General features: G+C 36.7%; 1 protein-coding gene across 8 annotated transcripts in view; it reads left to right on the forward strand.

Moving 5' to 3' along the window:
- Positions 1 to 25,332, forward strand: part of BBS9 (Bardet-Biedl syndrome 9) — a 320,473-nt gene that overhangs the window by 67,249 nt on the left and 227,892 nt on the right. For 7 of the 8 annotated variants that reach the window (XR_014689911.1, XR_014689912.1, XM_084510494.1 and 4 more), the window contains exons 13-19: positions 1,885 to 1,987; positions 2,963 to 3,067; positions 5,240 to 5,254; positions 14,336 to 14,476; positions 16,631 to 16,726; positions 21,607 to 21,779; positions 24,094 to 24,246. Coding sequence is in view for 6 of the 8 variants with exons in the window: in XM_084510494.1 (XP_084366620.1) it covers positions 1,885 to 1,987; positions 2,963 to 3,067; positions 5,240 to 5,254; positions 14,336 to 14,476; positions 16,631 to 16,726; positions 21,607 to 21,779; positions 24,094 to 24,246 (786 nt within the window). In the remaining 2 variants the exon portion in view is untranslated. The remainder of the gene's footprint in view (positions 1 to 1,884; positions 1,988 to 2,962; positions 3,068 to 5,239; positions 5,255 to 14,335; positions 14,477 to 16,630; positions 16,727 to 21,606; positions 21,780 to 24,093; positions 24,247 to 25,332) is intronic. The other variant, XM_084510495.1, reaches the window with a different exon arrangement.

Raw genomic sequence — 25,332 nt, forward strand, 5'->3', positions numbered from 1 at the left:
CTTTTGAAGAAATGCTCTGAATAAAGTTTAGCAGTGACTTCAAATGTCTCTGTCTTGACTATAAATTTTCTGAGGTGTGTATTCTCATATCTGTATGTTTTTACCTGACTTAATTAGCTTAATAAATGTAAGTGCATTGATTTCTTCTTCACTGTTTCTTTTATGGAAATTCTGGCTTCAGAGAATGAGGCTCTTTACCTGATGTATGTACATAGCTGGATATGATCCTTCCTGTGGATGGATGACGTGACGCCTGTTTGTAGCTCAGATGTATTGTTGTTAAACCAAAGTAAACGTTGCTCTTAATTCATTTAAAGTAGTCTGGCTTCCTAACACTTCAATCATTCTATAACATGTAGTATTTTCCTAAAATGATTTTACCTGTCCATAGTGAGCTACTTGGTAGACCAGCAATACAAAACAGATGATATTGGCAGATAGTGTCCGTGTGTATACAGACCATAGAATCATTTACGTTGGGAAAGACCTCTATGGTCACCAAGTCCAACCATTAACCTAGCACTGCCAAGTCTACCATTAAACTATGTCCATAAGCACCGTATCTACTTATTTTTTGAACGCTTCTAGGGGTGGTGACTCAAGCGCTTCCCTGAGCTTTCTATTCCAATGCTTCACAACCCTTTCAGTGAACAATTTTTTCCTAATATCCAATGTTAACCTCCCCTGGCACAAGTGGAGGCCATTTCCTCTTGTCCTATCACTTGGTGCTTGGGAGAAGAGACCTATCCCTATCCCTATCACTACAACCTCCTTTGAGGTAGTTGTAGAGAGAAATGAGGTCTCCCCTGAGACTCCTTTTCTCTAGGCTAAACAACCCCAGCTCCCTCAGCTGCTCCCCATAAGGCTTTTCCCTAGACCCTTTACCAGCTTTGTTGCCTTTCTCTGGACACTCTCAAGCACCTCGACTTCCTTCTTGTACTGAGGGGCCCAAAACTGAGCACAACTCTTGAGGTGCGGCCTCACCAGAACTGAGTACAGAGGTACAATCACTTCCCTGGTCCTGCTGGCCACACTATTTCTGATAAAAGCCAGGATGCTCTTGGCCTTCCTGGCCGTACTGCTGGCTCATATTCAACCAATGCCCCAAGTCCCATTCCACTGGGCAGCTTTCCAGACACTCTTCCCCCAGACTGTAGTGTTGCATGGGGTTGCTGTGCACCAAGTGCAGGACCATGTTCAGATGTAGGTCACCACAGTACTTTCTTTTTAGACCTGACTTAAGGACATTATTTTGATAACCATTGTTTTTGTAGCCTGTTCTTTCTGCAATAGAAGCAGCTGTTCCAGCTTTATAGTTAGGTCAGCTCTTGTAATCTAGAGATTTAGTTGTGCTGGGTATCCTGTATATGGAGTTTTAGAATTTGTTTCTGTAAAAAAATTTAATAGAACTTAATTCTAAAGTTATTCAGAAGACCGTGAATTGTTCTTTGCAGTTAGAGGAAATAACTTAGGTTAGCTTTGTTCTCATTTATTTATTTATTTATTTTGCTTTAGTTATCTAAAAAAGGCAATATTTTTATTTTTATCACATTGAAAGAAATGCACATGACATTTGGAAAATATTTTAATATGTTAACTAGCAGTTTAGCATTAGGTTGCCTTTGCTTAAGGTTACAAAGAATGTGAGAAGTCACGTCTTTTTTTTTTTTTGTTGCATTTTAAATTGTTACTTCATACCATTGTAGGTAAATAAAAATTGTAAAAGGAAAATATTATTTTTGCAGTTGAAATTTGAAGTTCTTAAACACAGTCACTGAATGCTCTTTGCAGATTTTTGTTTTTGCTTTTTATTTTCTAATCATTTGCTATACATAAATTAAATTATTCCTTTATTTAAGTACTTCTGTGTGTCAATTTCTTTAGGTAACAGTACAAAGCAGGGTGACTGCACAGAAACCAAACCTGTCAGTATGTGTACAAGCTCCATTAGCAGTGACCTGTGACCAGTTCATCTTCAATGATTTAGGTAAATTTTTATAGCACCGTTACAGATATTTTATCATATTACTTTTTCTGAAGATGTTTGAGAGATATCATACAGCCTCTATCAAGTGCATAGTTGGAGGTACTGCAGTGCAAGTAGTTACAAATGTGCCCTATGTACACTCTGCAGCTTTTATTTTCTGTTTGTTGAAGAAGACAAAAATAATTATATAGGAATGGAGTTGCTTCCTTGGTTACAGTGTGACACATGGCAGGTGAGAAGAGACAGGGTGAGAGTTTCATGATGGAGAAAGAAAATCAGTTATTGTTTGGTGCTTTCACTGGGGTGTTTTGTTTTGCTGGCAGTTCTGTTTATGTAGAATGGCACTGGTGTTCTAAAAGGAGGGACAGGAAACTTGACCTGTGGCCAGTCTAGTGATGTTCCCAACTTAGTATTAACTGTGGAATGATCATAGCCTTCTTCCAATAAGGTCACAGGTAGGATCGCCTTGAAAGTTGTAAATGTTTTCCGAGAAGTAGAGAAGTGTGTCCTGCTGCCTCAGCTGGAACTGTAGACTACTTATGCTCTGAAATGCTCAGTACTGGACCCTGTTGAAACAGAGCTTTACCTGACTGCTGCTCTGATCTTAAAGGACAGTTCTTGTGTTTCCTCAACAGGTGAAAGGAACAAAGGGCTGATGGCTTTGTGGAATATTAAAATTGTCATGTAAAATTACATTTGTTTTTGAGGTTTTCTGTGTTAGGTGTGCTGAATTGCTTCACTGGATATGCCTTATGCTAGTTTCTACTCAGAAAGAGTAATTTGTCATTTTCTAATTACATATTTCAAGAAAAAAAACTTCCACCTCCCCCCAAATAAGCATGTTCAGGGATTTGATAAAGGTGAATGAATAGAAATGACTATCCTAATTTCATAGAATATTTCCTGAAGTACAGGATTTTTTTTTTTTCCATTTGGATGTTCTTATTACTGGATTTAATTTTGTATTATTTTTAGAACCAGATTCATCTGAAACCGTGGTCCTGTCTGTCTTTTTGAAGGGGAATTTTCCTCCATCAGAACTAGAAGGAAATTGTGTGGTTTCATGTAGTGCACCAACAGGTGAGCCACTGAAGATTTCAAATTACACTGAAAATTTCAAATTTACATTTTTAAGGTATTTCTTTACATGTTTCTTTGTCATCTTTCTTTTGAAAAAAAAAAAAAAAGGCAGTTAGTAATTGAAGAAGTAATAATGTATATTAGAATCTAGTCTTTACTTGTTTTAGTTAATTATTTTATGTAACATCATCGAATTATATAATCAGTTTTAAAGAGGTAAAATCACATGCTTGTGGCTTGGGAAGCAGCTATACCAGCTTTCCCACCCTGCCCAATCAATTTGCTTCTGTTCTGCTCTTTAAGGAACCACCTCTTGGAGCGAGAAGTTAATCACATCTTTATGACTATTCAGCCTTCTGGGTCTGCCAACAAATGTGACAATAACTGCCTCCATACAGAGGAAGAGGACTTGAATAAGCTTTGGGAGTGATTATTCCTCACTTCCCCTTAACAGCTGAATGTATTCATTCTAAACAAATAAATTGACCCAAAAGAATAGAAATTAAGTAGTTCTATTTTATAGACCCCTAATGACGCTATTAATAGAGTATGCAAATTTACCCTGCTATCCATAACTGAGGGCTAATTCACTTAGTTTTCTACACACAGCCTTGGGAATACGCATCAAGCTACATGAGAAACTGTACTTAGACAGGGCTTCCATGTTAAGTTAAATGCAGCATAAACCAGTTTAAGCAATCTGTTCATTCTTCACTTCTCACTGCTTGGCTTTACTTCTGCACCTCCTCCCCTGTTGTGCTCACACAATCGGCAGTTATTTCTTAACCAGATTTGCTGATTTGGTTCATTGTGCAAACACAGAGAGCTGTGCCAGCACAAAAGGAAGGGTGATACGAAGTGGGCTAGCATCAAAGAAATGCATGTGGAGCTAGAGCTTCTGAGGGGTGGTGATCTTGAGTACATTATCCTCTAAAAGTGCATGTATGCACTTTTATTTAAGCATTTAATTCACATCACATCTCACTTGAAACAGAGTATTTATGATGATAGTCTAGGTTGTGTGTTGATTGTTAAAATATTTATCTACTTCTAGACAAAAGTGAAACTCATGTTTTTTGAAGAACTTAATCTTACCCTTGTTAGACTAGGCTTGAAGATATGTACAGAGGAAGGGAAGGAAAAGGATATTCATCACTTTTTTTTTTTTTTTGAAAGCCTGCACAAACATCTGGTACAACTTCAGTCCTCCTGTATGGTGACCCTCAAACTATTTATTCCTTGTGAATGAATTTCTGTAACTTCCTAAGCATCCAGTTTAAAGTGATGTGGATTTAGACAGCTTGTGTAATGTGACTATAGGTAGTATACTTTTGAGTGCCTTGGATCCTCTGATTCTGAAAGCATGCTTTATCTTTTGCTGGCTTTGCTTCTGTAATTTTGCTTTGAAAGATTAAAATATCAAATTTAAATTATATTTCTCATATTCAAATGAATTTATTATTATTTCATTCAGGTGATATTAGCTAAACTTGTATTTTTAATTATTAGGTTGAGTTTTGCAAGGTTAGGAAAGCAAAGTATCTTGTATCTTGAATATGTTTGCTTATATACACTAAAAAAAAATCCCCAGAAGATGACATCTAATAAAATCTGTAAAGTGTAGCAGAACTTTCTATCATTTAAGTTTTTTTTTTTTTTTAATTTGCAAGACTTCTCAGTAAAAGAATATAAATTTGAATATCTTACTAAATTTTGGATATTAATTAAAATTATTAAGCTGGGATAATTCTGTTCAATTACATACTGATACCAGTGCATATGCTGCTTGTACAAGGCAATTAAATCCTTAAGTAATGTCCTAGCACACAAAAATTAACTGCCTTTCTGACTTCACTTTAGATAAATAGAGACCTTTTCCTCTTTTGTTTTTAAGATGCTGTGTTTGTGGCCAAATCAGTCTTCAGTGTATCTCTGTGGGATTCATACTGTGGAAGGTTAATGAGTCACTCAGTTGGATAGGATTGTGCTATTGATGAATGTGGTCTTATGTCTGTTTTTTGGCTAGTATTAGGTTTTTATGTATTGTCTACTTAACAAACATGGCTTAAGTTTTTTAAAACCTGTTACCACATTTTCCTTTTTCTCTTATTTAAGTAGCATCTTATGTTTTATTCTTTTTTCCCTTTTGTGCCATTGCTGGTTATACCATAGAGCTCAATCCTGAAGGTAAGTGAATGCAAAAAAATGCAGATTTTAATGATCTCATGAACAAGAGTATATACCGAATAAAAGCATATTTGGAAGTGAGCTGTTACTTTACCTATTATTTCTATACACTTTGTTACTTTTCTAGGTTAGATGGTGCTATGAAGACATGAGTATTTGAGGAATTTGAAAGTGAATGAGGCTTAGAAATAAGAAAAATAAAGTCCATGGGGAGAATAGAAAAGTAGTAAAGACATTTGCTGAAGTATGCCACACTTCAACATATGTACCATAGAATTCTTATAATTTAGTAAGTGCCTTGAATATTGAGATTAGAAATGGAAAACACAATTTTATGCTCTTTCACTACCATATTTTTGTCAATTCTCCCAAGTTTCAGTAAGAACTCATCAGGTGGTTAAATTAACTGACATGCAACTACTTAACTAATGGCAACTGAAACAACTACTAAGGATTTGTAGCTAACGTTATGCTGTTTGGACAACGTAGCACTAAGAAGGATGTCACTAACATCTATTCATTCCAATTTCTGTTGGAAACATCTTATTCAAGGCTAGAAGGCATCTTTACAACTGAGAATAATACCTGTGCCAAACTTTGCCAGTGGTAGATGTGATATTTACAAAAGGTACAATTAAAAGACAGAACAGGCCTAGAAAAGTAGCTAAATAAGCTAAAAAGAGGGAAAGATTGTTTTGCAATGTAGTTGTGTACGTGTGTTGGAAAGATACAGTATCTGTAAGAGATATTTAGCTAACTTAAAGAAATATATTTTAAATACAAATTCGTCAACATCTGGGGGGAAATAAAATTGCTTGTACTGGATTTAGAGATCAACTGCAAGGATTTCTTAAGTGTGCAGTTTCCATCTAAACAGAACTACATTTTGGATGCAAGTATACTTGAGTCTTGTTTTTCAATATTTATGCTCTTATGAGCATATTAAGAGAAGTGAAAAAGTAGATAACTCTGTTAATGGTTCCCTTCCTTCTTCTGGTTTCTGCATATTTCAGGGGTTCTTGAGATGCTGTACAGGAAATAGGTGCTTGAACCGTCTCAGCAAAATACTGCTCTTGGCAAGAATATTTATTTCCCTGTGGCAGGTTTTTAACGTCCACAAAGTTTAAAAAATACTATAACTATAATAATTTAAATATGTAAAATAAGTGTATATAATTGAAAAGCGTGACATTCTAAAACTGAGGATTTGGATTTTCTGTTTTAAGAAGTTTGTACTCAATAAAAACCTGTTGATGCTTAAGAGAGTACTGTGGCACACAGTGAATTCTCCCTGGCAAAATTTGTTTTGGGTTACTCTAAGATGCACTAAACTAGATATATTCATACCATCAATACCAGAGAAGGTTTGAATTCTCTAAAATTTTCCTATCCTAAATTAAAGATCCTAATTGAATTCTTTTTTTATGTGCATCAGATGTTGTAATTGACATGATTAAGATGAATGAATCACGGAATCATCTAGGTTGGAAGACACCTCCAAGATCACCTAGTCCAACCTCTGACCTAACACTAACAAGTCCTCCACTAAACCATATCACTGAGCTCTACATCTAAACGTCTTTTAAAGACCTCCAGGGATGGTGACTCCACCACTTCCCTGGGCAGCCTGTTCCAATGCCTAACAACCCTTTCGGTAAAGAAGTTTTTCCTAATATATGACCTAAACCTCCCCTGGCGCAACTTTAGGCCATTCCCTCTCATCCTGTCACTGGGCATGTGGGAGAATAGACCAATCCCCACCTCGCTACAGCTTCCTTTAAGGTACCTGTAGAGAGCAATAAGGTCGCCCCTGAGCCTCCTCTTCTCCAGGCTGAACAAACCCAGCTCCCTCAGGACAAGTGGGACTTGTTCTCTCGACTCCTCACCAGCTTCATTGTCATTCTCTGGACACGCTTGAGCACCTCCATGTCTTTCTTGTAGTGAGGGGCCCAAAACTGAACATAGTACTCGAGGTGCGGCCTCACCAGAGCTGAGTACAGGGGGTACAATCACTTCCCTAGCCCTGCTGGCCACGCTGTTTCTTATGCAAGCTAGGATGCTGTTGGCCTTCTTGGCCACCTGAGCACACTGCTGGCTCATATTCAGCCGACTATCAACCATCACTCCCAGGTCCTTCTCTGCCAGGCAGCTTTCCAACCATTCCTCTCCCAGTCTGGAGCTCTGCTTGGGGTTGTTCTGCCCCATGTGCAGGACCCGGCACTTGGCCTTGTTGAACCTCATGCAGTTGACCTCAGCCCATCGGTGCAGCCTATCCAGATCCTCCTGCAGAACCTTCCTACCCTTGAGCAGATCGACAAACGCACCTAACTTGGTGTCATCTGCAAACTTACTGAGGGTGCACTTAATCCCCTCATCCAGATCATCGATAAAGATAGTAAAGAGAACTGGCCCTAGTACTGAGCCCTGGAGGACCCCACTAGTGACTGGCCTCCAACTGGATTTAACTCCATTCACCACGACTCTTTGGGCCCGGCTATCCAGCCAGTTTTTAACCCAATGAAGCATGTGCCAGTCCGAGCCATGAGCATTCAGTTTCTTGAGGAGAATGCTGTGGGAAATGGTGTCAAAAGCCTTACTGAAGTCAAGGTAGACCACATCCACAGCCTTTCCCTCATCCACCCAGCGTGTCACTTTGTCATAGAAGGAGATCAGGTTTGTCAAGCAGGACCTGCCTTTCATAAACCCATGCTGACTGGGCCTGATCGCCTGCTTGCCCTGCAAGTGCCACATAATGACACTCAAGAGGATCTGGTCCATGAGCTTCCCTGGTACTGAGGTCAAACTAACAGGCCTATAGTTTCCCAGGTCCACCCTCTGGCCTCTCTTGAGGATGGATGTTGCATTTGTTAGCTGCCAGTCGATTGGGACCTCCCCCGATAGCCAGGACTGTTGTTAAATGATGGAAAGCGGCTTGGCCAGTTCTTCCACCAGTTCTCTCAGTACCCTCAGGTGGATCCCATCTGGCCCCATCGACTTGCGTACATCCAAGTGCTGTAGCACGTCGCCAAACATTTCCTCGTGGATTGTGAGGGCCACATTCTGCTTCCCATCCCCTTCCACCACTTCAGGGTACCCAGAGAACAACTGATTTTGCTGCTAAAGACTGAGGCAAAGAAGGCATTAATCACCTCAGCCTTTTCCTCACCTCTCATCACTAAGTTTCCCCCTGCATCCAGTAAAGGATGGAGATTCTCCTTAGTCCTCCTTTTCGTGTTAATGTATTTATAAAAACAACAATCTTTAACAGCAGTAGCCAGATTGAGCTCCAGATGAGCTTTGGCCTTTCTAATTTTGTCCCTGCACATCCTTACATCCTTATAGTCCTCTTGTTAGAAATGGCTCAGTTTTCAAAATAGGATTAAATAAAAAATAGGATTTATTAAAAGAATAGAGGTAAGCAAACAGCGCTGGGTGCACTGGGAGTCTCTGCTCCACCAGGACGCACCCCAGTTACATCAAGTAGCTGATTTTTATGCTCCTAGACTAATACATATTCATTACTACTTCTAAAAAAACCAGGTTATTATAATTAGCTTCCAGGGTCCAGTCCCTCCTACTGGAGCATGCGCATCAGTCTCCGGTGGTCCCTCTGGGGGTCTCTAGGTGTCTTTCATGCTGAAGGCTCGTAGTCTTCCTCTCCAAGTTTTTTTCTCGTCCTTCCCCTTTGTACTCCCTTGGCACCGTATCAAGTTTATAGAACATCCCCTGCAGGTCTTGTCTCCCAGCCGTCCTTCAGCTTCTTTTTTTCTTCTTCTTAATCTCTTGGCCACCTGGCCAGATATCAGAGGCCTGCATAGTATCCCATAACAGTCACTAGTTGTTATCAGTTGTTCTGAAACCCCCAGACATCAAAGACTTCATACAAACACAAATAGCTTTCTTATTGACACTTCATGAGTAATTAAAACATTCTTCACCAGCCATTCACAGGGACAGTCACACCTATAACAGTGTTAAGTTAATCTTGAAGAAGACAGAAAAAAGGCTGTAACTGTTAGAAATAGAAGTCCGGAATAACAAAAGCAAACAGGTTCATAAATTTGAGGAGTATTTTCTGAAGACTTGATAAATTGACTAGAATGAGGGGGAGACTGGGACACACTGCATCTGTGGTTCAAGAATTAAATTGCCATTGCAGGGCCCAGAGGCAGACAGGACTGTTCTTTATGGACATGAATTGTTAAAACATTCCTAACACTCTTGAGTGGCCTGCCCTTTTTTCTAAAGGTCATAAACCCTCTTTTTCTTTCTACACTCTAGCCACAGTTATCTGTTCAGCCAGGCTGGTCTTCTTCCACATTGGTTTGTCTTTGGGCATGTGGGGACAGACCGCTCCTGAGCCATTAACGTTTCCTTCTTGAGGAGTGCCCAACCTTCCCAGACTCCTCTGCCCTTCAGAACTGTCTCCCAAGGGACTCTTCCAACCAGTGTCCTGAACAGCTCAAAGTCTGCCCTCCTTAAGTCCCAGACAGCAGTTCTACTGATCCTCCTTCTGACTTCGCCAAGAATAGAGAACTCTACCATTTTGTGGTCACTCTTCCCAAGACAGCTCCTGACCACCACATCTCCCACCAGTCCTTCTCTGTTTGTGAACAAAAGGTCTAGCAGGACACCTCCCCTGGTAGGCTCACTAACCAGCTGCATCAGGAAGCTATCTTCCACGATCTCCAGGAACCTCCTAGACTGCTTCCTCTGAGCTGTGTTGTATTTCCAGCAAATATCTAGGAAGTTGAAGTCCCCCATGAGGACAAATGCTGGATATTGTGCAACTTCTGCCAGCTGCTTGTAGAACACCTCATCCGTCTCCTCATCCTGGTTTGGCGGTCTATAACTGACTCCCACCAGGATGCCTGCCTTGTTGGCCTTCCCACTGATCCTAACCCATAGGGACTCAACCTTATCATTCCCAGCCTCAAGTTCCACAACATCAAAACACTCTCTAATATGGAGAGCCACCCCATCTGTGCTCCCTTCTGAAGAGCCTACAGCCATTCATTGCAGTACTCCAGTCATGGGATTGATCCCACCACATTTCAGTGATGGCAACCACATCATAGCTTGCCTGCTGCACCATGGGTTCCTGTCCCCTGAAGTCCTGTTTGATAGCCTTCAGGCTTCTCTCTGCGATTTCATCGCTGCCAGCCTGGACTGTCAATAGAGGATAATAGTCAGAGGGGCGAACCAGGTTAGGAAACTTTCTGGCAGTGTCCCTGACCCAGGCCTGAGGGAGGCAGCAGACTTCTCTACAGGTAGGGTCAGGCCAACATATAGGGCCCTCTGTTCTCCTGAGAAGGGAGTCACCTACAACCATCACCCTTCTTTCTTTCTTGGTGGAGGCAGTCTTGAGGTGTGGAGTCGACTTCCTCGCCCTAGGCAACCTCCTGGGTGGGCTTTCGACCACATCCTCACCCACGGGTCTCTCAAGCTCCAAGGCCTCAAACCTGTTGTGTATGGGCACCTGGGGAAGCGAGGCCAGTAGGGAGGGGGGTTGTCTGTGATGCCAAGCAGGGACTTGTTTCCATTCCTCCTCATCTCCTAGGTCCCCTCCCTCTGCTTGACAGGGCAGGGGGTCCACTCCGGTTTGGGGTGTCTTATTCCGGTGCCATTCTTTCAGACCGTGCAGGGAGTTGCTCCACCAGTCTGTCTCCCGCTCACACTCCCTGATGGCCCTCAACCTCTCCACCTCCTCCTTGAGCTCTGCCACCAGGCTGAGCAGGCCATCCACCTGCTCACACCTCAGATACACGGTGCCACTGCTGCCCTCAGATAGCAGCAACAGCCTTAGGCACTCCGTGCATCCAGAGACCTGAACTACCGCATGGTTGAGTGGGCACTCTGTCTGGGTCACCACAGACTTTGTAGAGAGAACTTTCTGCCTACTGCAGACCATGGCAGTTTAGCTATAGGTAGACAGCCAGTAGATGAGCTGTTCTCCTGAGTGGGGAGGGATGCTCTGCTCTGTCTGAGCCCATACTGCCAGTGCAAACTGCAGCCCCATGCCCTGTTCCCCCATCCTGGTTGTTGCACTCCCTAGGGGCTGCCTCTGTACAGCTGGGGAGCAAACACTGCTGGCTCCTCCTGGCCTGGTCAGCCTACGTCGTGAGGGCTGACAGGTGCTGGCGGCTCCCTCATCTGCCTTGAGTGGCCTCGATGCTGGAAATAAAGCTCTGACCACCTTGATACCCTGCTCCGCTGCAGAAAGCCTCTGCCCTGGGGCTGATCACCTAAGTAATTTAGAAATAAAATTGTAACAACAGTGTGTGTATTTTGTTACTTTTGTAAGGTAAGTACATAGTATGTCTGTCTTCAAATAATACTGTTATTATGAGGTAACCTGTTACAAAATTTGTGTTGAATTTCATATTAGAATTTTTATTTCTATATATGGCAAAGAGAATCTGAAGAGTTTTTTCACATTTTTTTCATTACTACAGTGCTGAAACTGTATCTTGAAACTGTATCAAGCGCATCACGGCTCTAGATGAAATAAGATCTATAACACGAAAGGATTGAGGAAGTTCCGACTCCCACACTTTGTTACTCTTTTGGGCTTCCATACTACCATTTAAAATTACTCTAGCAGACCTAACAAAACATTCTAAAAGTATTTCCCAATAAGAATATTGGGAATCCCAATATTTTCACTGCAGTGGTAAATATTGCTGGAGCTTTTTGGTTTGGCTTTCTTAGGTATACAGTTTTTTTGGACTCATCAACTAAAAATCTCCATAGCCAGATATTATTTGATTTAATTTTGATTCCAATTTTCTCTGAAATAATGAAAAACTTTGTTTATGATGTGGCAGATTTAGAACAGGTTGTCTAGGAAAAGTTGCTTTGAAATGAGAAGAACTTCATCTTGTTTTAAAAATAAAAATATTTCAAAATCTTTTGGGCTAGTTTTGTTACTAATATTTTCCTGTTGACAACAATTTTCCTGTTGACAGTCTCTAAGATGTTTGTATTATATTGTCATCAGTAAAATATTTTAATTAATTTTTCCATCAGACTGTGAAGATATGTTTGAATGAATCATTCTGAAAGGTCATGGATTTACTGTCAAGTATTTTTTAAGGAATTTTCCTTGGAACCCATAGATATTCTAATCTGGGGGCCTGTTTTGAGTTTTCTGCTGGCTTTACACTGATTTTTTTTTTTTTTTTTAAATTGTTTTAAGCTGGTGCAGAATAGCTACTTGGAAGTATTATTAGACAGCCAAAAGAATTAATGAATTGACAACTACAAAGATGAATCTGAGATTTCTAGTAACAACCCCTCTCCAACCCAAGACAAGTCTTTGGAATTTTTTTTTTTTTTTTTGCAAGAGATCTGTGAAGCAGCAAGCCAATAAAGAATGTTAGCAAAAAGGTTTTAGATGACTATAAATGGTTGAGCATTGTTTTTATACTAAACTTCTCAGCTTACATGACTGACATTTGCATAGCTGTCAGTTTTATGACTTTTCTGCCTTTGTGTGATCTGTATGATCTTACTTTATTCACTCTGAAAACGTATTTTAAATTCTGTTGGAGTGAGTGTTGGGGTTAGTGTTTGAATTTCATGTTTTCTGGGGGAAAGAATGACTGATTGCTGCTATGACCTTAATGCTATTCTCAGTAAAGTGAGTATTAGTACCTCTAATGATGTCTGTTCCTGAAGAAAACAATGTTTGTTAGCTGCTTTATCAAAAAATCCCCCTCACAAAAGGAAAGAAAGAAAAAAAAAACACAAACACAAAAACCATATAAACTGGCTGCTCAGAAGAGCAAGCATTCCATATTTCATAGTCCCTAGCATTTTCATCTTTCACATAGAACCTACTGTGCAATTTCTTACAAGCCAACCACTTTAAATAACGCTTATATTTTTGCAAATTAGAAATATTCTGATGAATGTGTTTTTGTTAGTGTTAAAACTTCCTCTTTTCTCTTGCACTATTCTGATAAATTACATGCATTATGTTATTGTATGGTGAATAGAAAGATAAAATTTAATATACCTCTGGATTATAACTGAGTATTTTAGCAAATAGAACTTACCCAATTCTTTAGGAGCATTATTCATTAAAACCGGATAACCAGATCTATTCTTCTGTAGCTGAGCCTCATTTGAAAGAAAGGTACTGTTCGGCAATTTTTGGATTTCACATTTTTTCCATGAAGGCTGTTAACTGGAGTTGTGATTCCCCTTAACATGCTGTTGGGATTCAGTTATATGAGTGGATACCACTATTTAGCAATGTTTGTGCAATGTCAGTTTTAAATGTATTATTATCAAATTGATCACAAGTGAGTATCCTGATTAAATAAACAAAAAAACAAAAAATATTTTTTTCCAAAGGAATAGGATGAGATGTTATTAAAATTAGAAAATGTACCCATGCAGGATATGCAATAACAATTTCTAATTACTGCAATTCATTCTGCAGATCAGGTTCATTAATTTATTCCATCCTTGTAATATTCTTCAGACTCATAGTTTCGTTAGGGATTTTTAAGGTGTGAATGTGCACCTTTGTCTTTTTGTCAGAAAGAAGGTGTCATATAAAAATAGCTTTTGATACCTGTCTATGAAGAACAGGTGCAGTTTTCATATAAAAATAACAAAAAATAATGTGTGTGTTTTTAAGGTAGTTTTGGTAGTGTTCCTGATGAAAAATGTATTTCAATACATTTGATACTTTGTGTTCAAAGTATCAGGAGCAATCATGGAGCTTTCTTCTATGTTAAAATAGAATTATTTGTCTAGCAGGTTAAAAAAATGTTGCCAATCTTTATTGCATGTTAATTGGTGTGAACACAGGTATGCAGTGGATTTGGCTAATAATGTTTGCCTTTTACATTTACTTGAAAATGTTTACTGGAAGAGGTAATTGAAAATATTCAAATGTAAAGGTATTTGAGATGGAAAGTTAACAAAAGATTACATGGCTTGGGTTTTAGGCTATTCTTTAACTGCATTATAGATACCATGTTATACCTCTTTCAGGACAGCAGTGTAAATCATCTTGTATTCAGAAGACAGATAGGAAAGATGATTCTTTGTGTTCTTTCATTTTAGGAATACCAAAAGTTGCCCAGTGTAAATTCAAGCTGCCTTTGCGATTAATCTGCTTTCCAGCTCAACCTTCAAAATCAGCAAATCACAAGATAACTATTGATACCAATAAACCTCCCATCAGTTTTCTCACCATTTTTCCAGGTAAGTTTAAAAAAAATTCTATAATAGGAGATTTGTTAGGAACTCAGACAGGAGGAATAAATAAATAATTAACAAAGCATTATTAACAATATTAACAATAATTATTAACATAATTAACAATATGAGGATGTTTAAAAAGTATGGCTTGAGAGAAATGATGGAAAACATTTCAAGTTAGATAATTCACCTGGGCTAATATATCTGTCTCTGGTAAAACTTTAGATTTTTTTTTTTTTTTTTTTTAACGCAGCGGGTATTACAATATCAGTGTTGTAATGGGGAGAGACATGGGCATTCATTTTATGGAGTGGGGAGGGTGGTGTTCAGTGGGTATGAAATGTGAATACAGGAAGCAGGGTAGAGTAAAAGTGGTAAATGTTCTATGAAAGGGGTGTGATTTCTTTGGAGGAAGATTTGTGAGGTCCTTGATGTATCAGTCTTGAGCTGATCCTATTAAATAATTTCATTAGTATTTTGGACCAAAAAGACAGGTGCTTTAGCAATATTTCAATATTTTCTGATAAGCAAAACTGAATTATGTTTCATATTCAAAAGAGTATTAAAGTAGCAGAAAGAAGGAATTAGGTGTCATATAGATCTAGAAAAACATGAATGAAATTAAATATTGTAAATTATAACATTATGAAAAAAAAATCTGCTGTACTTATGTGCTCATAATTTGGCAGTGATAGAGAAGGTGGAAATTACCACAGGAATACTCTGTGGTACAATGTGGCACAATCATAAAAAAACCAAACAGATAAGAACCTAGGCTGTATTAGACAAAATGCTTTGAAGCCAGAAACTAGTAAGGTACTGTGTACTGTCATACAGTACTGACTGCTGGTTGCTGATACTAAAGGTGAATTAAAACTCAATTTTAGAATTGTACTGTAAAAAAAGGCTGTGAAAATTACCTAGGGATTTGAAAAACAGAATTAAAAGAAAAGTATTGATTTAACTTAGTATAACACAGGCAAAAAAAAAAAAAAGGGGGAGGGTGATGAATAAACAGGGATTATAAAGGGCTTTTGAGTAAGTTTGATCTGGCAATGATTAAAGTTCTGAACTTCAGAGGACTAAGGTTCTGCAATAGTTTTCTGATGAGAGTGGTATGGGCTGACAACTTGAGAGCAGTATTTTTAAGGTGGAGCTACTACATCTGTTTTTGGAAAGATATAGTACATTTGTCTTAGACAGCATTGGAGGAGGCATGTGGGTAGTTTTTTGTTTGTTTTTTAGTAGCATGAATTTCATAACTTTGATGATAAATATACTTCAAATTTGTGTGCTGTATAACACTGTTACCTGAAACATAAATCAAAATAGATTTTCAAAATAGTGAATAAATAAATTTTATTTTAAACCCAGGGATGTGTTGAAATCATAACAAGGAGTATATGTAATGTGATTCAGAAGAAGGTATTAAAATGTTTTGATTTCTGTTCATCCTGTTTTCAGTGATGGAAAAGAAATAAAGCATGCTGTTTATGATATCATCTGTGAAGAAACTTTGGATTTTTGGTGTACTCCTTAATAACAATTGTATCTGGTCTACTTCCTGCTTTACCTTATTTTTAGGCAAAATTTGGGAGGAGAGGTGTATCGGAATAGTTTTTAAAATACAGTCATCTAAAAATAAGCCTTTCAAGTTGGTACGGTCTAAACATGAAAGAAAGCTTGTCATGCTTTTATTTTCTAAGTAGATAATTCCACTAAGATGTTTGTTGTGCTGTGTGCTGAAAGCTAAAACAGAGGGTGCTCAAACATGATCATAATAATTTTTGCATAGATGTCTGAATTAATGGAGACATGCAGTGCTGTTCCCAGTATAGGTGACAGTCTTTTTGGGCTATACAGCATTCACAGTTCTTTTTAGATGATACAGACTGAACATCCGAGAAAGCTACCTTTTGTCTACCAAGCTTAGGCAATTTCATATAACAACTGAATGTGGCTCAGCTTCCACCTGTGAACAGAGGGACTGAATACCAAGCTACTCCTAATATCCTCTATGCCTCAAAAAAGGGGGAGCAATCTTATTGAGATTGCATAAATATAAGCAAAGCAAAGTTGATGTAGTCCTGGATACAGCTTCAAATTTGTTGTATGTGAAAACTGAATTTTAGAAAACTATTTACTTCTCTTTTTCAGACTTTGCTGATCCATCTGAGGATGACCAAGCTAATGTTCTGGGTTTTCAGTTCCTAACGGGTTCAAAAATCACTCTTCTTGCTTCAAAAACATCACGTAAGTGGTATTAAAACGTAAAAGATAATAGGCCTGAAAATGTAGGATCATCAGTTAGTAGGTGTAGAAAATGAGAATGTGGGTTCTACAAATAAGGTAGGTATACAAATTTGTAGGGTGAGAGTTTATATAGGAGTTTCAAAGCATTAACTGATCATGTTTAAACTGCCCCTCTCAAGTATCTAATAATACTTCTAGGGAAGTTGCAAAATTTTAAAATGGAGCAAGAAAGATACTCAAACTATGCTACACTACAGTGACAATTGTCTAGAGAATCACACACAGAATCACAGAATTTCTAGGTTGGAAGAGACCTCAAGATCATCGAGTCCAACCTCTGACCTAACACTAACAGTCCCCACTAAACCATATCCCTAAGCTCTACATCTAAACGTCTTTTAAAGATTTCCAGGGATGAAATTGCTTTTTCTTAGAATTTTTATTTTGGCAATGTTTTTAATTAGGTGTTAATACTATCACTGTAATCACATGAAGAAAAAAAAAAAGACCAAAAAAATCCCACTTCTTTTTCTCAAAAGTATTTCAACTGACCTGTGTTTGGAAGTAATCTGTTATGTTTATTATAATTTGTGAAAAGGACTAAAAAGCAAGTTTGTAACTCTTCACAGTCTTTCAGTAATGTTTGACTCTGATTAGTATCTGACCCTATGTAGGTGCTTCTTTGCATCTAAGTAAATTCCCGTATCTTTGGATTCCTGTATATCTCTGATTATAGGACTATGAATTCTATCATGTTGAATACTATACTTATTGTATAGTATTCATGCCATGAACACGCTAACGTGTATGAACATACATGTAGATGTGCTGTTACCTGGTCCAGCATCTCTTGGCCAGGGCAGCTTGTGAATTAAGCAGTCATGTTTCAAACACCTGTGTGTTTGTGCTCTTAGAAACATAAAATAAATCAACTCTCTTAATTTTGGAGAGTTTGGGAGTTTAGGGTCTTGCTAGGCTATTCAACTAATTAAACTTCCTTGGCACATGCAGTGGAACTGAATTTATTCAATTGTGTTTAGCCAGCAAAGCACAAAGTCTTCATTTAATACAGCACACCAAGAAACTGAAAAGCTAAAATACCTGTTGCTCATTGCTAAGAGTTCAAAGGGAACTTGCTTAAGAATTCAAAGGGAACACTTTATGAATGCTCTATGAAAACTATTTTGAGTAAGTGAGAAATCAGAATCTAGTTTAATGTGAAATTCTTTCAAAACAAAAATAATCTGCCTCACTGTGTTTTCAAAATAAAGTATTTGTGATGGTTAATATAAATACCAATGGCGTCAGCTGTAAGCTATGAGATAATATTTAATATTTTTTCTAATATAATCAAATGTGTTAAAAACAGAAACCATCTGGAGTGTAATTATTGAAGAACATCCGTTGTACCAAGAATCACTTTACATTTCTAAGGTTCAAATCCATTAGTATTAGTTTGTATGCACTATTTGCATGCTGTTTTATTATGAGTTTGTTTTTAATATTTGTTTAAATAGACAGTAGATTTTAAACAGCTTGAACTAGCTAGACGTGCAATTATAGTTTCTAGAAACTAAAGAATTTAAAGGATTTATAAATAACTTTTATGGATTACAGTTTAAATCTTTTATTTGAATAGTTGCTAAACCTGATGATGCTTTGTAAGGGACAAATTTATGTCTGTGAATTAGACACAATGAATATATTTTAACTTTTAGTAAAGCTATAACTTTTAGTTCCCCTACCCAAACCATCAAGTTCTTCCTATCAGGTTTGTTTATTCACTAGCTAGGAATGACGCTTGCAGTCTTACTGTAAACTTTCCCACACTGCTTTATTTGTGAAGTTCACTTAACAAAGGAGATTCTAATAACTATTTTTTTTTCTTAGTGTGACTATTCATTTCTCTTGTCTGGGAATCCTTACTTTAGGAAACAAAGGAGTTGTTTGATGCCTTCTTCCTTGTAGTGGCCTGTTTCCAGCATCTATCACATGTGTTGGATTGGGGTGGCTGTAGAATTTCTCGGGGTTGTGTGTGTGTGGGGGTCACTAAGTAAACGCACAGTTTTAGAAAATTATTTGTAGAAGTTGTGATACACAAGGATAATTAAGAGGATTTTTTTATGAACAGAGATTGTCCATAATACAAAAGCATTGTTTGGTACAATTTCATGGTGTTAGAATTATTTTGCTTGAGTGGACGTCTTATATGGACATAATTAACGCAGATAAAGTTTTGTATTATTTGGGAGGTTCTGTTATTTTGCTACCATTTTTTTAAACACTGAGCTTTTACTTTGTATAAATACTTACAAAGCATGATCACTGCAGAAAGTTTCTTCATAAAGAAAATTGTATATGTAGACAAATAGTAATGAAAAAAATAATCATTGTGACCGATCAATCCTTGTTCCTTGTTTCCCATGAAAAGTTGGTCTTGGACAATGGACACATTTTTCCCAAATTCCTTTTTGAATGGACTTTAAGTTCTTAATAGGAAGGATTGTATATATGAGTGAAAATCTCCAAGTTCAGTTGGGTTTCACTCTGAAGCTGCAGACAAAAATGACATCTGTTTTCACATTTGTTTTTAATTACATTAGCTAATCCATTTTAAACAGTATAGTAATTGAAGATGTTACTTCAGCCTGTCAAGAAGACTGCTGCAAAGAAGCCCAGCCTGAAGTTCATTTTCACAGTTAGTATACATTAAAACAAAGCTTGCTTAATGTAGATTAAAGTTGTAACTGTTTTTGAACTTTTTCTATTTCTTTTTTTTAAACTATCTTTAATCAAAGTTTAAGGAAGGCTTGACTACTAGTTGTGGTTGTTTTTTCTTGTGATAAGGGCTTTTTAGCTAAGAAGTGAACTGAATCTCCCAGACTTCCTTCAGATAAGCTACAGTCAGGGCAACGAATCATTCTTATTGCAGATTGTTTAAGCCTTGTAACCTGCTAGAGCTCCTCTGGGTCTCCTGATTTTCTGTTTGAGAATGTTTCTGAAAATAATTGTAATTTTTCTGTAAGAGAGCTTATTTTAACAAAAAGCTAATGTAAATTGATTAGCTATTATAAAAGCACAAGAACAGAATCCCAGATCCATATTTTTTCCACTTTTTTTTTTTCGTGTAAAGCATGTATTTATTATAACTAAGGATTCTCACTTTCCTACAGTTTGTAAATCTAATTTATCTTTGTTTTTGAGAGCTGAAAGATCATATAAAGCAAATGAGTGCAATGCTCTCTACTCAAGCCATGGTAAAATTAGATTGTGTTTGTATTGACCAACAAACAATGTATGGAAACTAAATATGCATTTTGGAGGAAATTAGTTTTATCCATTTTAAACCATTAATGTATTAGACATGTCAATTATAAATGGAATGACTGTTGATTTGGCCTGAAAACATCTGAGCTAATTTCCCTTAAGGAAAAATCACTTAAAGCAAAGTATGATGATACATCCAACTAAGTCCAGCCATTACACTGTGAGTATTTAAAAAATGGGTATTAGGTTGAATGTTATCTTTAGCAGATGGTGTTCTTTTCTTTAACAGACATGTTTTTAAATAAAACTTGCTTCTTTCCTCTTACACTGTAAACAGAATTTGTCATTCTCTATTCAGTGAAATGTGTATCCTGGGAATGATGCCAGTGGTAATGTCAAACAGTCTTGAATTAATAACGTTAAGGAAATTTTAAATAGTACATTCAAGTTCTAAAGAATTTGGCTTTATTTGATTTACTGTGAAGCTTATTAACAAGGATGGAAAAAAATAAAAAAGAAATATTTTGCATCAAAAAAACCCAACAACTCTTTTTGCATCATAGCTGCATTTCTGTCTTTCCCTTTGGATAAAGTATTGATAGATGAATAATGCCAAGAAGTAGGGCATTGTTGTTTGAAACAGTATCAGAACAAAATAAGTGCTGATACAATTGTCCACAATGTTTTCCCTTCAACATTTAGTAAATTCTCATTTCCTGGAAACTGAAGAGAGAAATATACAAATATGGACTAGAAACAGAACAGAAAAAAGATCTCATCCAATTAGCTTGATAATTTGAAATTCGCTAAAATGTGATAAGTTGAGTCAACTTGTTGGGACAGAGAACAGAGGCTAACTGAACTTTTTGTTTTCACTTCAATTTATATTAACGTTTTCATCTCTCTACTACTGCATTGGAGTTAAGTATAGAAATAACAAAACTGAATATTGTTGTCTATGACTACTGAATGAGTAATGATTTCCTATTGAAAGATATCCTAAGAGGTAGAGATATAATAAAAATTATATTAGTGACTGTATTGTCTGAGAAGACAATAACTGTGTTTTCAAAAGGCATTCAAGCTTTTATTTGAAGTAAATTTGGTTTGTTACAACTATTATCTGCTGCTCAGGATGCTGTGCTTCTCCTATGGTCCAAAGTGAATTGAACCTGACTTTGCCTTAAGCCCACAGCAAAACTTGTTCAGACTGTGCTATGGAAGAGAATGAAGACAACCTGTTGTTATAGCTTAATATCATCCAGTAATTCTTGTTTCCCTATTGTGGTAATTCTTCATAGTTATTTGCACTTTATAAACAGAGTGCACCAACACTCTGGAGTAAGTAGTCCTGAAGCTATGTACTCATTCTGTGCTACAAAATTGCCTGTTAAAGTTAGCATAAAGTAGAGGGTATTTAGGACTGACACCAATAAAATAAAAGTATTTATTTAATGCTAATGAGCATGTATCTCCTACTAAAATCTCTAATACAAACTTTGAATGTATTGATAATGTTAGTTAAATTCCCATGTATTTTCGATGTTGTGTAGTGGATGTATACAGCTTAAATGTGTTCATTATTAGTCTTGTATTTGTTCTTGTTTTCAAAGAACGATATAGGATCCAGAGTGATCAGTTAGAAGACCTTTGGCTAATAACAAAAGAGCTCACTCTTCGACTGGAAGAACATTTCAAAAAGCAAAATTGCAAAGACTTTGCGTATACCTTTTCAGGTTCAATTCCCCTACAAGAATACTTTGAACTAATTGATCGACATTTTGAGGTATGTTACATAGTGTGTGATTCTACTAGTTCAAAATTATTTGTGTGCTGGTACTAAGAATAATCAGTTTAAAACTGTATAATGATCACAGGTGCACAGCCATTTGTCTTTCAGAAAATATAATGCATTTAAGCATAGTGCTGGAAAAAGTGTTGTTGTACATTTTTTAACATATGGATATATGGGCATACACCTTGCCTCTGAAGCAGCCCTTGTGATTGGGAGAGTATACGTAGCTACTGTATAGTCTGCAAATTATACAAATTATGGAACTAGTATTTGCCCTTCTGTTCACTAGCTGTACAGGAGCCATGGGTTCTTTATTGACTAACATCCTGTTAATTGTAAAGCTATTTTTGAAACTTGTCCTTAGTTTTAGGCTATTCTATGATAATGAACCCATGAGCATCTATTTTGGCTGAATCATCCCGGTAATTATGCAGAAAGTCCCTGCACACACACACACACACACACACACACACACACACACACACCAAAACAAAAATAAAACAACAGCAACTAGAAAAACAAGAACAAAACATACAAGAAACAAAAAACCCTGACTGCCCTTGTGGAAGTAGAAGGCTTTAAGAGGTTTACCAGACCAGATACAACATATACATAATTATTTTCTCCTGTCTGTTTGGTCATGCAGATGACAGCGAAAACATTCTAATAGTTAACTTGTAGAAATAGTTGATAATGTATATGCGCTCTTTCCCTTCTGTTCTGCCTTCTTTCCAGTAACAAAAGGAAACAGTTATTTGAAAATTTCTATTAGTTTAAACTCATGTAATGGGCAAAAGTATAAATATATGTATGTAAGAGTGAGAAACACTGTTCAGTGTTCTTTCATGCTGCCACTTCTGTGAGGTGGAGCCATCATTATACAGACATGGTTGTTTTGGATAGATGTAGAGATTTTTAATGAAACAATCTAGGCCCAGGCTTGTCTCTCAGGCTTATGAGTAGTTCTCATGTTCTGAGTTTCAAATTCTATGAAAGAATAGAGTTGGCTTTATTTTATGCATTTTTTTATTGTTTACTTTTTCTAATGGCTGGTATTGTAGTAATACCTTAACTATATATAATCAGAACATAGGCTTCATTAGATTGTGTCACATGCATAGATATATTGTGGGTTGGAATATTGGTGTGATCACTGTAGTGGTAAGTTAGGATCTAATTAGTTTGCAACTGGCTATTTTGAAGTTTCTGAAATTTTAAAATAATTATATTCTGAAAATTTTATACTCCAAGAAAAATGGTCTGTTAAGGGGATCCTGATGTTCCATCCCTTTTTTGGCAAGCTTGGAACAGTATTACCTGAGATGTCCCCTTTTTCCTTCTCCTTCTAGAAGAGCTGCAGTTCTTTTAACTTGCCTGGAAGTCCTTTGTAATCATGTACTGATGGAATAGTATATTTGCTTATTTTTAAAAAAAATCTGTTTTCTAAATTTAGGAGATTTCTAATTTGGAGACACTATAAAATAAATACGTCACAATGTATCTTGAAAGCTGCATGTCTTGAAATGTTTTTTTCTGATAATTTTTGCCAGTTACAGCATGTACAGAGGATATTACCTTGAGGACTCAGCTTTCTGAAAGAAACCGACTTTTATTAGTGATTTTTGTCTTAAAGGTATATAGCAGAAAATAGATGGTTATAAAGATAAAATAGGAATTTTATTATCTGGGCACTTGATATATGATATTGCTCAAAGTTTTGTGAACATTTTAATAAAGTTAGTTGCTGTACCTGATCAATATATATATATAAAATTAATAAGAATTTCACTTTAGATATAGAAGTCATTCAGTCAGTGAAGAATTTAGTGCTTTTATTCATGCTTAAGGGAATAACCATTTACATTCTACAGCAATGAGTAACAAGTCTAATATGCCATGTGTATGAGCCACAGTGCATGAAATTGAGGAGAAAACCTGAGATACTGGTGTTGAAATTTCATTCTTTTTTGGTAGTCTTTTTGATGAGATACTTAGGCATTAACACACCTTGTTATTTCTTTTGGCAATTATTTTTGACTTCAGTGGCAAATGATGATTCCTGAAAATGTTAAAAAGTTTTATGATGAATATGAAATTAACCACATCAATATGAAATTGGTATAAACAACATATTAATACTTGAATAAATATACACACTATCAAGAATTTTACTATCATTCATATTCATATCTGAGAAAATACACACACTCAAGAATTTTACTCTCATTCTCTCATTTCATATGGAATGGGCAGATACGATGTATATGACCTGTAATCTGAATTCTTGAAAACCATTAAATTGCAGCTGCGCTTGAATGCAGAAAAATTCCGTGAGCTGTTATCTGAGAGGGCTGTACAATTTAGAGCTATCGAGAGACGATTGCTGACACGATTCAAAGACAAAACTCCTGCTCCTCTTCAACATCTGGACACCTTGCTAGAAGGAACATTCAGAGAGGTCAGTACAGTTTGATTATGAACCTAACCTTTCTTTATGATGTTGGTAAAACTTAGCTTCAAGCATATAAGCTATGCTTTCCTGGTTACATTTATCTTCCAAAGACCAGGAAGCAGTAATTTGTTTAACCTGATATTCCCTGTAAGTTTCCAGATGATATGAAATAGTTTTATTTAATCTGTGACCACAGAATTTTTACTCCTAGGTCACACCAGCTTGACAGCACATCATTCTTTCCTAACTGATGTTGATAGTGTAAATATTTTATAGTTCATGTGAAAATATTTTATAGTTCATAGCTTATGTAAATATTTTATGGTACACTGTAAACTGGTGGAACGGTTTGGCTGGTGTAATATTCACAACAAAATTGTCTGAGGCTAAGTCCTTTCTTAGATGTTACTTTGTGCATTTTTTACTTTTCTGTTAGACAGTCCAATTTTTACTTTTTAACATGCCTTGTTAGAGGAGCTGAGACACAATTAGATTGCTAGCTAGAAATGAGATTTACGCACTGTGGTGTATCAGGACAATTCAAAAATTAAGACAGGAAAAATATTTTTACTGTTTGGTTTATGAAAACCTCTCTGTAAATTACAGAAAACTTCATTTCCATTTATGGTTAGACATAAGAGAAATATGCCTTCTTTTATATATTCAAGGCCAGGTTAGATGGAGCTTTGAGCAACCTGGTCTAGTGGGTTGGAATAAGATGATCTTTAAGGTTATTTCAAACCCAAACCCTTCTATGATTCTGTCTTTAATGAGTCAACTATGAGATGGTGTAAGTTTGAGAGTGTTTTTTAATTTTTATTTTTTTACTTTAAAAAATACTAGGTGTTGTTAACACATAGATGGTTAACACTTTAAAATGGCACAACTAAGTAATCCCTAAAGATCAACAAAAGTGGGTCTCTTGAGCCTGCTTTTGCTATGCAGAACTGTTACCTTTAAACTTAAATCAACCAAGATGTTCTTGACAATTTCTTGAATTAAAGATTGGTTCTAGGAATATGACAAAAATCAGGTAGTTAAAATGCATATTTTGGGAGTATATCTGAAAGGTCCTTCAAACCAAAATTAGAT

Source organism: Aythya ferina (genome assembly GCF_964211825.1).
Source record: "Aythya ferina genome assembly, chromosome: 2".
Taxonomy (NCBI): domain Eukaryota; kingdom Metazoa; phylum Chordata; class Aves; order Anseriformes; family Anatidae; genus Aythya; species Aythya ferina.